The 12,488-nt window shown below is 43.3% G+C and overlaps 1 protein-coding gene across 5 annotated transcripts in view; it reads right to left on the bottom strand.

The window, feature by feature from the left end:
- Positions 1 to 12,488, bottom strand: part of LRRTM4 (leucine rich repeat transmembrane neuronal 4) — a 431,703-nt gene that overhangs the window by 196,216 nt on the left and 222,999 nt on the right. For 3 of the 5 annotated variants that reach the window (XR_014151759.1, XM_081843289.1, XM_081843287.1), the window contains exon 3: positions 11,422 to 11,481. The exons of the other annotated variants lie outside the window; for them this stretch is intronic. Coding sequence is in view for 2 of the 3 variants with exons in the window: in XM_081843289.1 (XP_081699415.1) it covers positions 11,422 to 11,481 (60 nt within the window). In the remaining variant the exon portion in view is untranslated. The remainder of the gene's footprint in view (positions 1 to 11,421; positions 11,482 to 12,488) is intronic. 5 annotated transcript variants of the gene reach the window in all.

Here is a 12,488-nt window from a genome sequence, read left to right on the forward strand (position 1 = left end):
GTAAATCATCTAATGATTTTCTGCTCGTTTAAATATTGCTTCCCCATACCGAACTGATTAGCTAATGTGAAATGTACAGGACAGACGTTAGTTTCAGAAAGGCACCAAGTTCCTAAATCAGCTAAAGATTTCCTGCTACTGCTTATATTACGATTCCTGCGAAGCTGATTAGGAAAATGCAGAACATGCTGGGATATTCTCCCCCACACCATTTCCTCAGGGTTACCTTCAATATATTCAAAATGAATTCTACTGTAAAAAAAAAGGCAGCATTTAAATCACAGGAAGTGCAGAGCGAACAAATTTTTCCCCAGGCAAATATCCAGCCAATCAATCTTTAAAGGAAACGGGGGGCAAATCCTGACTCTGATATAGGTGCTGGGAGGCATTTTGCAGGTGTGCAAGTTCTTGCACTATTGGAAATTAACTATCTCAGTTCCCGATTAATGTCCAAAGACACTGTGAATGAGAGAAGGAATTTTATTATCTCTATCCTTAAGCTTGGAGTCAGGGCAGGCTGTTCATCTGTATAAATAATACACTCTTTTAAATTGAATCTACCTGAAGTACATGCCAGTTAGGAGAGTGTCTGCCAGGTGCAATGCTGGTCTCTTGGGTTTATCTACAAACTCATTTCACACATAGCACAGACCAGCTGTTACACGATAAGGGCTTTTGCCTTTGGGGGGAAATAATGTTTGTGATGATCTCTAGAGCCCCTAAGAGGGTTTGGATTCTGCAGCCTCTTTTCAAGGGATTGATTGGTTTTCAGTCAGATGCTGGCTTAATGAAAAGTAAAAGGATTCAGTAATAGAGCAACTGCTTTTGCAAGCAGAGGATCACATCGCCCAGGCCTAGACTGGACCTGTAACAATACATCACCCAGGACTGGTATGAGGGCCAGAACATGATGGCGGCTTCACCCAGCAGTATATTGAAAGTGAAACCGCCACCACTCCTGAATCCCTTTGCAACCAGCTTGGCAAAGAAACTCAGGAGCGGCGACGGTTTCACCCACAATATACTGCTGTCTGGTGAAGCCGCCATCATGCTCTGGCCCTCAGACTGCAGAGGGAGAAACAAGCGGCTTTGGAGAGGCACTGGGTGCCAATGAAGCTTGCTCCTTCCTCGGCTGCCTGCACAGGCAGGCAGCTTCCTTAAACTGCTCCACTGAGGGGCATGGCAGGGTGGGCACTTTGTTAAATTGCTCCGCTGAGGCTCAGGAAGCCATGCACCCCTCAGCAGAGAAGAAGAACAAGAAGAAGAAGAAGGAGGAGGAGGAGGAGGAGGAGGAGGAGGAGGAGGAGGAGGAGGAGGAGGAGTTTGGATTTGATATCCCACTTTATCACTACCCTAAGGAGTCTCAAAGCAGCTAACAATCTCCTTTCCCTTCCTCCCCACAACAAACACTCTGTGAGGTAAGTGAGGCTGAGAGACTTCAGAGAAGTGTGACTGGCCTAAGGTCACCCAGCAGCTGCATGTGGAGGAGCGGGGAAGCAAACCCAGTTCACCAGATTATGAGTCCACCGCTCTTAAGCATTACACCATACTGGCTCTCCAGAAGCTGCCTGCCTGTGTGAAGGTGGAGAGAGAGCCCTGCAAACAGAGCCTGACAGGCTTGGTCTGCAGGACTGCCTCTACCTTCGCTGAAGTGGGAGAGCTGCCTCTTCTGCCCTGCGTCTGGCAGCAGGAACAAGTTGCCTCATCCCTGGCCCTGTGAGGCGCCACAGTAAAACCGCCTCAGCTCCCCCAGTCAGAGTGGCAGCGGTTTCGCCAACGCAGCTTGTTCCTACTTTTCAACACTGTGATGTACCGCCAAACCGCAATGTCAAAAACCTGACATCGCCCCACCCAAGTCAGGTCCCCAACGTCTCCAGGTAGGACTGGAAGAGACCCGTGTCTGAAATCCTGGAAAGCTTCCACCTGTCCGTGTAGACTAGGCATGGCCAAACTTGGCCCTCCAGATGTTTTGGGACTACAACTCCCATCATCCCTAGCTAACAGGACCAGTGGTCAGGGGTGATGGGAATTGTAGTCCCAAAACATCTGGAGGGCCAAGTTTAGCCATGCCTGGTGGAGACAATACTGAGCTAGATGGACCAAAGTCTGCTTCCTATGTTTTTATGTGCTATCAAAATGTGATTGCACATGTTGGAGGGATCCCTAAGAAGGGGGAATGACAACTTAAAATGATAGAATATGCAGAGTTAGCAGGCCTAACTAGCAGTATAAGAGAGCAACAAGGTCAAGTATAGAGTGGAATTTTTTGGTGGAATATTTGGAAAATAGCTGTAAACAAGTGAAAACGCTAGCAGGATTAACGTAAATTCAACAGTATAATAATGTATAATAAAGAAATGTGAATGGGGAGAAATTGAACTAAATGGTTCTATCAGAATGAGCAGAAATTTTGGGAAAAATAAAAGAACCATGGAAGGGAAAGAAGCAGAGTCGATGAATGTATTATTACAATGGAGGATATTTAATGATGGAAATGTATATTTGGATTGCACATGCTTTGCATGTAGAGCACCCCATGTCCAATCACCAGCTTCACCAGAAAATAATCTTCCCTCATATAATGCATTTTAATGTTAACTTATCTAATATAAGCATTGTTTTTCACTTTCTCTCCTAAAATATGCATTTTTATGTTTTGGGTTGGATATTTCAGAGGATAGCTGTGATATGTGCACCGTACAAGTTAGGTAGGTTTGCACTGAAATGCAAAGTGATCAGAATTTCTGCCCCATCGGTAGCAGTAGGGATTAATTTGGTGGGGTTTGGACCTTGTTCATAATGGGACAATGTTTCAAAATTATTAATTCCAAATTGCTAAGCATTGTTTGATATTTTAAAAGCCACAATGCTCTTCTTAACATGAGGGTAGTGGTGGAGAATGTTTCTGTGTTTTGTATCGGATTTTGCCCATTATATCACCAAGTTTTCTTTTCAACATTTGTTATGGCATGAAGAAATATCATCCAATTTGCATAATGAGCTGCTGTACACAAATGGTTTGTGTCTTGGAGCAAGTTAAAGATTATTTCATGCAGTGACCATAAACTGACCTGTAGTTTCTCCCTCCTGCCCACCACAGCAGTGTATTCAGTCCTGTTAACTGGCTCCAGATGGATGCCCGAGCAAAGGCTGAAGGGAAGGCTGGTTTCTAACACCAATAATGTCAAGAGTTATTTTCAGGATCAGAGACCATTTGTCCTGTCTAGATTTATGTAGGTTATTTCCCAAGAAAACATCAAAGGCATCTGTTCGCCATGGTTCAAGGACCAGGGAGCTGGCTTGGTGATGTTGCAATATTTTAACATGCCAGAGTGTAAAAGGAATGGTTCTAAAGATTCTGTGCCCAGGGCACTCCAACACTCCCCCCCCCCGGCATCAGAAGTTACCATGTCTAGAAAGGCACTCAGAAACCTGTTGTATTTTTGATGGCACACTTTTAAAAACACATGATGCTCATTTCAGCTCATAGCAAAAGGAATAATGAGCATATGTACAAACCATTCCATGTCATTTTAACTCTTGTTCCTTTGGAATAACATTTTGGCAGACTAAGGGTGTACTGCTTAGTCAGTGGGATGTTATGGAGCAATGGCATCACTGCCACAACCAAGCATGCCAACTGAAAGAATGGGGCAGCAGGAAGATTGCTGAATCAACCTGCAGCTGGCACAGTGATTGGGCATGGATTTGGCCTAATCTCAGCACATGATGGCAGTGGGATTGTCTTGAAATCCAATATATTCAACCCCTCCCGACCATAGCTGTCAACTTTTCCCTTTTCTTGTGAAGAATCCCATTCAGAATAAGGGAATTTCCCTTTTAAAAAAGGGAAACGTTGATGCTCCCGACCCTCAACACACTTTTGGGGGGGCTAGCTGCTATCTTTTGGTAGGGGGCATTTGCAGGTGGTACTTCCACCAGCGTCTTTGCAGGCAGGAGGTGGAGTTCTGGGCAGCTGGAGTGAACTTTCTAAATTGTTGCTGTTTGCTTTGTGGAGCAAACAGAACTAGGGGGAGGCCAGTCAGATTTTACTTTGGTACTTCAAATTATGGGTTAAAATCAGTCTGTTTTGTACCTGCACTTTACTCACCACTTAGCCTTCCTTGCTCATACAGTGGTTTACACAACTTTGAATAAAAAAGGGTTCAGCTACATAAATGCATCAGTGGTTATGTGATTTCATTTGCTTCAGATTCTTTATGCTCCCCTTGTAAGCAAAGAGAGCAAAGGGTCAAAGTCACAGCAGTCTAGAGAGGCGATGAGACAGAAATGAAGAAGGAAGGAAAGAAGGTGAGGGAAATACACTCAACAGATTCAATGTCTGGTTGAGACTGTCAAAACATTATTTTCCCTTCATGAAAGAGTTCAAATGGCAGTCAACTCTCCCTCCCCGCCACAGCACTAAAGTTGATGTCTAGAGAAACAAGGGGATTGTAATGCCCTGGGCATCAATTTTGGGAAGGACAAATTAGTCAGTTTGGGATTTTCTCAGTTGTTCATGTCTCCAGTAAAAATGATCTAATTAGGCTGCCATTCAAGATCATAAACTGAGTTCAAATTTCTGCAGCAATTTCTGATTTTTATTTTTTAAAGTCATTAAAATTGTGAGCAGGTTGGAGCAGATTTCTCCACATAATCACAATTTTGTGTGCTGTTTGGATTACTACAAACATTTTTTTCAACTCAATTTCCTCTCAAATAATGTTTCTTGCACCTTATTTTCATTCATAACATGAGGGAGGTTCACCTGGCATCTTTGTTACATATCTTTAGGTGACAGGTAAAAAGATCCCTCTTCTCCCAGACCTTTGGCTAATTAAACAATGTATTGCCTTTTAAACTGTGTGAGTGTTTGGGGGTATTGTTTTTGCTTGTTACCATGGTATGTATCTTTGTGTTTTTATACTGTAAACTGCCCTGGGATCCTTGGATGAAGGGCAGAATAGAAATTAATAAGAATAAAAAGAATAAAAATAAAAAGAATGCTTTTGATGCGCACTTTCCCCTAATGTATGCATTTTTTGTAAACATCGTCTGGTTGGAGAATTGCCCCACAAAATTCAGTAATGTGCAAATTTTGAAGGGTAGTTTGTGTATTGGTTCAAGAAGCGCAGATTCTGTAGTATCTCATTTACAGAATCAAAGGGGGTGGGATTAAGGACTCACAGTCAGAAAGAGAGTTTTCTGAAGCACCACTACAACTCTGTTTTCTTGTTGGTACAGTCTGAGCCACGCATAAGAGATTGCCTTGGATGTGATCAGCACTTACTTAATAAGAGGTATGCACTTTCACATGCTTCATGGTTCTCTCCACCAGGACAGTTCCTGCAGCTATTTACCCCTGTTATTGCAGTTATTTGCACTGGTAAATGTGCAGATTTTACTTTTAGTGGAAGAGTGCAATCTTATGTTGACTTCTTTGGGATGAATCTTCTCTGCTTTTCTTTGGACCACATCAGTGAGGTCGAGAATGGGGTCCTGTCATCTGGGCAGCCCAGGACCTCCATACCCACTGCCCAGGCTTGTGCCCCCTTTTTCATCCCCTGTGCACTCCCTAATTCCCCCAACCATCAGGTGCAGATTTGGGGAGGGGGCATGGGGGGAAGATGGGGGGAAGTTCCTTTGCACAAGTGTAAATACTAGTGGCTAATGGAGCTTTGGCACTGGTTACTGCCTTTAGCGTTTCCAAGTCCATGAGACTAGTCACAAACACCTCTGAAGGATTCTTTTTTGTTTTTTGTTTTTAAGCTTAAGGGAACTGTGGATGAGCACCAGAAATTTATGCTACTTTGTTGGGGAAAGGGAGCTGTGCAATCAAGTGTTCTCCAGTAATAATTGTTTCACCAATTTGAATCTAGCTGTGGAGAGGTTCATCAATCACTACTGCTTTGCCCTTTTGAAATCCATTTCTTAAATGTCATTAGTGGGTTCCCAAGTGCATCCTCCCATCTTCTGTTTTTCCCACCCTCAGGTCACAAGATGATGGTCACATTATTATTATTATTAGGAGTTGGAATCCAACAGCAGAGGAAGGGCCTCAATATTTCACATCCTTGATCTATGCGATGCTGGGGGTTATGCATGCTAATGTGTACAAATTCAATAGCTCTTTTCGGTGGAAAATAAATTTTAAATAGAAGCACTGAATAAAAACATTATTTACAACATCTGAAGGGTCACAAGTTCCCTCCTCTATAATTTAGGCACCACAATACACCAGCTGCCAAGGCATGTAACGATATTCATTAAAATAAGTGCTGTATCCATTCCGCTGCAGTTCAGTTTCCATCAAATACTACCTTATTCACCCTGATGTCTGCTTTTCAATGTAAGTTGCATAACTTACATTCATTTCAAAGGGAACACCCTAAACTATTTTTAAATGTGATGAAATATGTATCATTTGTGGGCTTAAAAAACAACATCAAGCATATTCATTTGACTGTTTTCTGTTCCTGACCACAGATGAACAAATGATCTTCAGCAATTTCCACATCCTTTTCTGTTTCCATTGGAATTCTCCAATATCTATAATAATCATTCTGCTATTAGTCATTTCAAACTAAATTGCTTCCTCGGTGGTGGTACCCCAGTTAATAAATTTCATTCCTTTGGAGATCTGATTGTGGTTCGAGGACCCGAACCCCGCGCAGTGGAATGAAACACAAGGACACATGATATAAGGTTAATGGGCAAGAAAAGGCCACAACTTTATTGATTACAGCAAGTGAAAAGGTATTGGCTTAGGCATTGGATGTCTAAAACAAGGGGGGTTTATTCACCAGTAGGTGGAGCCTGTTGATGCTAATCCAACTATAGGCTCTCCTCTGATGTCACCGAGGGTCGTGCCATGGCCTCCCGCCAAGCAGGCATCGGACAGAATACACGACCGCCGGATTCCTTTAACGGAATACCCAAAAATTGAAGGCGCAGGCGATGGCCACACCTAGCCCTTTGACACCACAACACATTATTCCAATGCCTAACCTACCCACCAATACCACGAAAGTTGTGTCGATTGCTACAAGGTAGGCGAAAAAACCAAAAAGCCTAATGCCAAATGGAAAAATTCCTACCAGGCCCCCTGGACAACCAGGGCGACCAACCTAAGGTCCATAGCAAGGCCGAAGAAAACTGGAAACCCTGCTCTAAGGGAGTGGAGGGTGGGTGACTCGCAACGGGACGACAAAAAAGTGAGGGCTAGAGGCTGGCGCCGCAGCAATTCAGGCTGCTGTACACGCCCCCATGAAGGCACCCGGTTGGGTGCCTGGCCAAGGGCATGGGCGCCAGCCAGGTGAGTGGGAGGCAGGGGGCAAACGCCGCCCTGCTTGAGGTGGAGTCCGGCTCCCGGCCACAACCACTCCCCTCTCTTGCAGGGAGGAGAGTCTTTATCACCCATGTGGTTTGTTTTATGCAGGTGACATCTTAAAATCTGCATTTATATACAGGCCTTTGGCACATAGCTGGGGACAGGCAGAGGAGAATTTTATATCCTAACCAATGGCTGAAAGCTACATTTTTTTTATTATATATTGGTTTTGACTATTGTTTTATTTCAGTTTTCTATGTTTGATCAATACTAGCCTCCTTTTTTGGAGGAAGGGGGGATCTAACAAGTAATTTAATTACTTAATTGATAAACTTCAGTTACCACCTAATACAATAAGTCTGAATGCAGTGTAAAAACTGCACGTTTTTTGCATGAGTGTAAAAGCACATTGGGATGCGGGTGGCACTGTGGTCTAAACCACAGAGCCTCTTGGGCTTGCCAATCGGAAGGTCGGCGGTTCGAATCCCCGTGACGGGGCGACCTCCCATTGCTCGGTCCCTGCTCCTGCCAACTTAGCAGTTCGAAAGCATGTCAAAGTGCAAGTAGATAAATAGGTACCGCTCTGGCGGGAAGGTAAACAGCGTTTCCGTGCGCTGCTCTGGTTTGCCAGAAGCGGCTTAGTCCTGCTGGCCACATGACCCGGAAGCTGTACGCCAGCTCCCTCAGCCAGTAAAGCGAGATGAGTGCTGCAACCCCAAAGTCGGCCATGACTAGACCTAATGGTCAGGGGTCCCTTTACCTTTAAATCACATTAGCCAATCTAATGAGGGCTGCATTAGGTCACATCCTTCAGTGAAGAGATACATATGTTACAAGCAGGTACCTCTGAAATTCATACTTCAGAATAAATGGTACAATATAGACAATACAGGGCAATTCTCCCAAGAGCAAAGAAACAAAAGATGCTTTAGTCCATTCATCAAAAGGCAGATCGGCTCCAGACACCTTGTATCTTTTCCCCATAGGACCTTACACAAGAGTCAGGTTAACATTTAGTGACATTTCAGAATGATTCAGAGTAACAGTTTTGATGTACAGGACTTTGCTAGGCAGGTGATGTTTAATGCATATCCTCCTAGGCAGGAGAAGAGGGGAGGGGGAACCACACTGATATTGACTAAAATCACATAATACAGGAACAATACAATTACAAGTTCCTTGATCCAGGGAGAGCAAATCCAACATGCAGCTGGGCTCAAGGTTTCCGGGCAAGAATTTTGTATTGAAAATATTTGGAGGGTGAAGCAAAGCCGGAGGCTCATTCCAAGAGCGGAGGGGCTAGTAAAAGTCTCAAAGTTGGGGGTTTTTTTGGGGGGGGGGCTCAGATCTAGTGTCCAAATGTAGCTCCATGGGCCACTCCTCCCAAAGCCACACCTCTTAAATACATCTGCTTTGTACCTTCCTCCAGATCTTTTGTCTGACTGGAATTTCTCATTGACTGTAATAATTACTCTGTCTTGCCTGGATGGAGAGTTGTGTATGTAAAAACCTCTGACTTCTGGGTTGTTGGACCGTAGTCTCCTGTTCCTGAGTAGCATGGTGGGTTCCTTCTGCCCCACCCACTGCTGGTGTGTGGGTGCCGGGAAAATTGACCATGAGAGAGGGCAGCCCTTGGTCTGAAGAGCCACAGTGCCAACGGTTTCCAGGGCAGCCACTTATGCATTGCCAAAAAGGAACAAAGCAAAGAGGGAACTTGGTATCTGCATATAATGTTTAAGGGCCACTGCATATGTGCAGGTGCAAATTCAGAAATGATGCCTGGAATTTAAATAAAAATGGAATATACCTCACCTCTGAGGGAGCAAGACTGTGGCCTAGGTAATCTGTGTTCCTGCTCAGTCTGCTGGCCACTTGTTAACTGCTGAGGAGACCTTCAAGGCCCTGCTCTCCCTTCTGATGTTAAATTGATCTTAAAACTGGACTTGTTTCAGATAGCCCTTCACACACAGAACCAGGTTTTGATTGCAAGCAGCACAATATCAGCAAGATTCCGGTTTGTGCTGTTTTAACCAAAGTGTATATGTGCTGGTGCACAAAGATAACTTAAGCAGGGGACGGGGCTGAAAACTGAATCAAATCTCATGTATGCAGCAGTCTGGAAAAACTAAAAACTAAAGCAAGAATAGAAATAGGGGAAGCAGCTATTCAGATGAGGAAAAGTTTGTAACCAACCACTGTCCAAGTGATGGCCCAGTATCCTCTGAAACATTGCAAGGGAGTACTGCTCACGACAGCAGTCACTGGCTGCAGACTAAATTTCATCATCTTAACCAGGTTTGCAATAGCTCAGACAGACATTTAGTTTCTCTTTGCCATCATACCAAAGAAACATCGAGGCAATAACTTTAGAAGCAGACTGTATTTATTAAATATAACAAATCAGAGGATCTGTAACAAACCAATTTAAACATATTTAACTAAATTAAATTTATCCGGGCAGGTGATTTGCAGCAAATGGGGAAAATTCTATGTCCTGGACATTTTCACAGCCACGTACTGTGGCCACATGGCAAGGATTAGAAGAAATTTCTCTCCCTGCAGCATGCACTTTATGTGTGAATCCGGCAGGCACACCACAAACTTGCCCTGGTGTGCCTGCTAGGCCCCCAAACAAATAATGTTTCTAGTATACAATTAACAATTCCTTAAAACTTCTCACCTGCCCAGACTAAATGCCAAATGAGTCAAATAATAAACAAACACCACTCCAGCCACAAACAACACTCAAGAGTGTGAAGTAGGCTATAAAGTCCCAAATCCAAAATCCTACTCAACCGTAAATAAAGTGACTAACGAAGCACTCACTGTAGGGAGGAAGTACAGGTGTCAAACAAAGGAAGATTGAGGGACAGAGACAGCTTAAGTAGCCTGGTCTCCATCTTTTCCATCATTGGCTAATTGGCGTCCTTGCGCCACAGCATGCTCCACCCCAGACCAAACCACCCCATCTCTTCTTGTAGGCGTGGAGTGTGTGGTAAATTCATGCTCCACTCAAGACGGTATATGACATTCCCACGAAATTAGAATTCCAGAATTCAAATGCACATTTTTAAGAGTCACAAAAGGGCTACCCCTGTGCACATGCTCATAACTGACATTTATTGGCTGGAGGAACATGAGGGTTTGTAGGGTGTGTGCAGCGAGACCACAGCCATGAATTTTCTTCCAGTTCCGGCACAACCACCATTAGTATGAAAATGAAAATCCCACGATCACTCTCTAAAAGCGGTGACATATGATCAAAGGTGCAGACAATCTGCTACAAATTCACCTTTAAAAACCTTGGCTCAAACAGCAACTATATCACTGGTAAGTGCAGAAAGCCCCTTTGATCGCACATCTTCCCTTTCTGTTGTATTGTGCAAATCATATTGTGCATACTGACTCGATATTCTTTTGAGCCGAGGGAATTCATTTTGCCTAATCAAGTGGAGAAACCATGGTGATGAATGTATGCACAAGGGAGCAAGATAGAAGCAAGCCATTATATTATCTTTAAAATATTAAAGGCTGACCCTGAAGTCAAGGAGAAATATTCATATGTGGAATTATCCTGAATCATTTAGTTTTGCTGTCTTTCGTCTTTGCTGTTATTGCAACAAACAAAAGGAAATGGTTCTGAAAATTGACAGTAAAAGCACAACTAATCCTCAAGAACGTTTGCTAGTTGAACTAAATGAGGGCAGTTGTGGGTTGTATGCAGTGGCGTAGCATGGGTTGTCAGCACCCGGGGCAAGGCAAGTAATTTGCGCCCCCTAACCTGTGGATTTGCGCCCCCTAACCCGTGGATTTGCGCCCCCTAACCCTAACCCCCAGATGTTGTGCCCGGTGCGGCCGCCCCCCCCCCTGCACTGCACGCTACGCCACTGGTTGTATCCACGCTCTCTTAAGGTAATCATGGCTTTGATCTACAGTATGTTGCTTATGTTTATTACAGCAAAAAGATGTGGGGGAATCATCCAGGTAAACAACACAAGGTCATCCCAAACATGGCCCTCAGGTGGCCTATGAAATAACAATAAGGAATAATAATAATAAGAGAGTGCCTCAGCTATAGAATTAATTCCTACCTTATTCACTGCACAATCATCCATGACAATTCCTTTTTGAAACAGGACTTCTCCGGAGAGCTGAGAAGATAATGGCAAGGAAACAATATACAGCTCTATTATTATTCGTTCTAACTCTGCAGTCCATCTAGGTACAAGACATTCACCATCATTTGCAAATATAATATATATTAAACAATCATTTGCCAAGATCATCATTAACAAACACCTCACTAGCAGCTCAGCAGTTTTTGTCTCTAGCAAATAAAAACAATTAGTTCTCCTCCCCACCAAGTGCACAAAATGGGTGGTATTTTACTCAGAGTAAACCATCTGAAATTATTGAAATTTAATCATGCTTGTTAAGTTCAGTGGGTCTACTCTGAGTACCACTCATTCAGTTCTTTCCCCCTGCTCTTCCAGCAAACCTAGCCATTACCTTAAATGGGAAACCCAGGTTTGTCTCACAAGCCATTGAGCAGAGGAAGCCAACAAGTTGCCACCATATGATGTTGGGTTACAACTCCCATCATTCCTGTTCACTGGCCAGTGTAGGTGGGGCTGATGGGAGCTGAAGTGCCATTTTTACTACTGCATCACAGGAAGACCCAGTGGCCTCAAGTCTTCCTCGGCGCAACATCCACAGTCTACTTGTGTTCCAAGATATAGGAGGATGGTGGTAGATTGTGCTGAGAACTTTTGCAAATAATTTTAAATAGTGTCTCTAATTACCAGGGTTCTTTATTCCTTGCACAATGTAAAAGCAATATTCAATGTGATCGATTTTTTTATGGTAACTGTAGGTGAAAAAATATGAACTATTAGGCACAGGGATGGGTAAGTATGTCAATTTCTAATCCTTTTCACTTACACTTATTTAAACATATTTTTCTGTTCCATTCCCCTCATTAATCTGAGCTTTTTTTTAAAAAAAAAAAAAAAAATACTCTTCCAAATTGTATTTTCTCTCAGAACATATATTCAAATATGTATTTTGCTATGTTCAAACTGTAAAGAACTATGTTGCAACAATCAAAGAGAAGTGTGAAATCTAGCAGGCAGCCAAGTTCTGATCTACGCATTAGATA

Source organism: Podarcis erhardii, assembly GCF_964252035.2.
Source record: "Podarcis erhardii genome assembly, chromosome: 16".
NCBI lineage: Eukaryota > Metazoa > Chordata > Lepidosauria > Squamata > Lacertidae > Podarcis > Podarcis erhardii.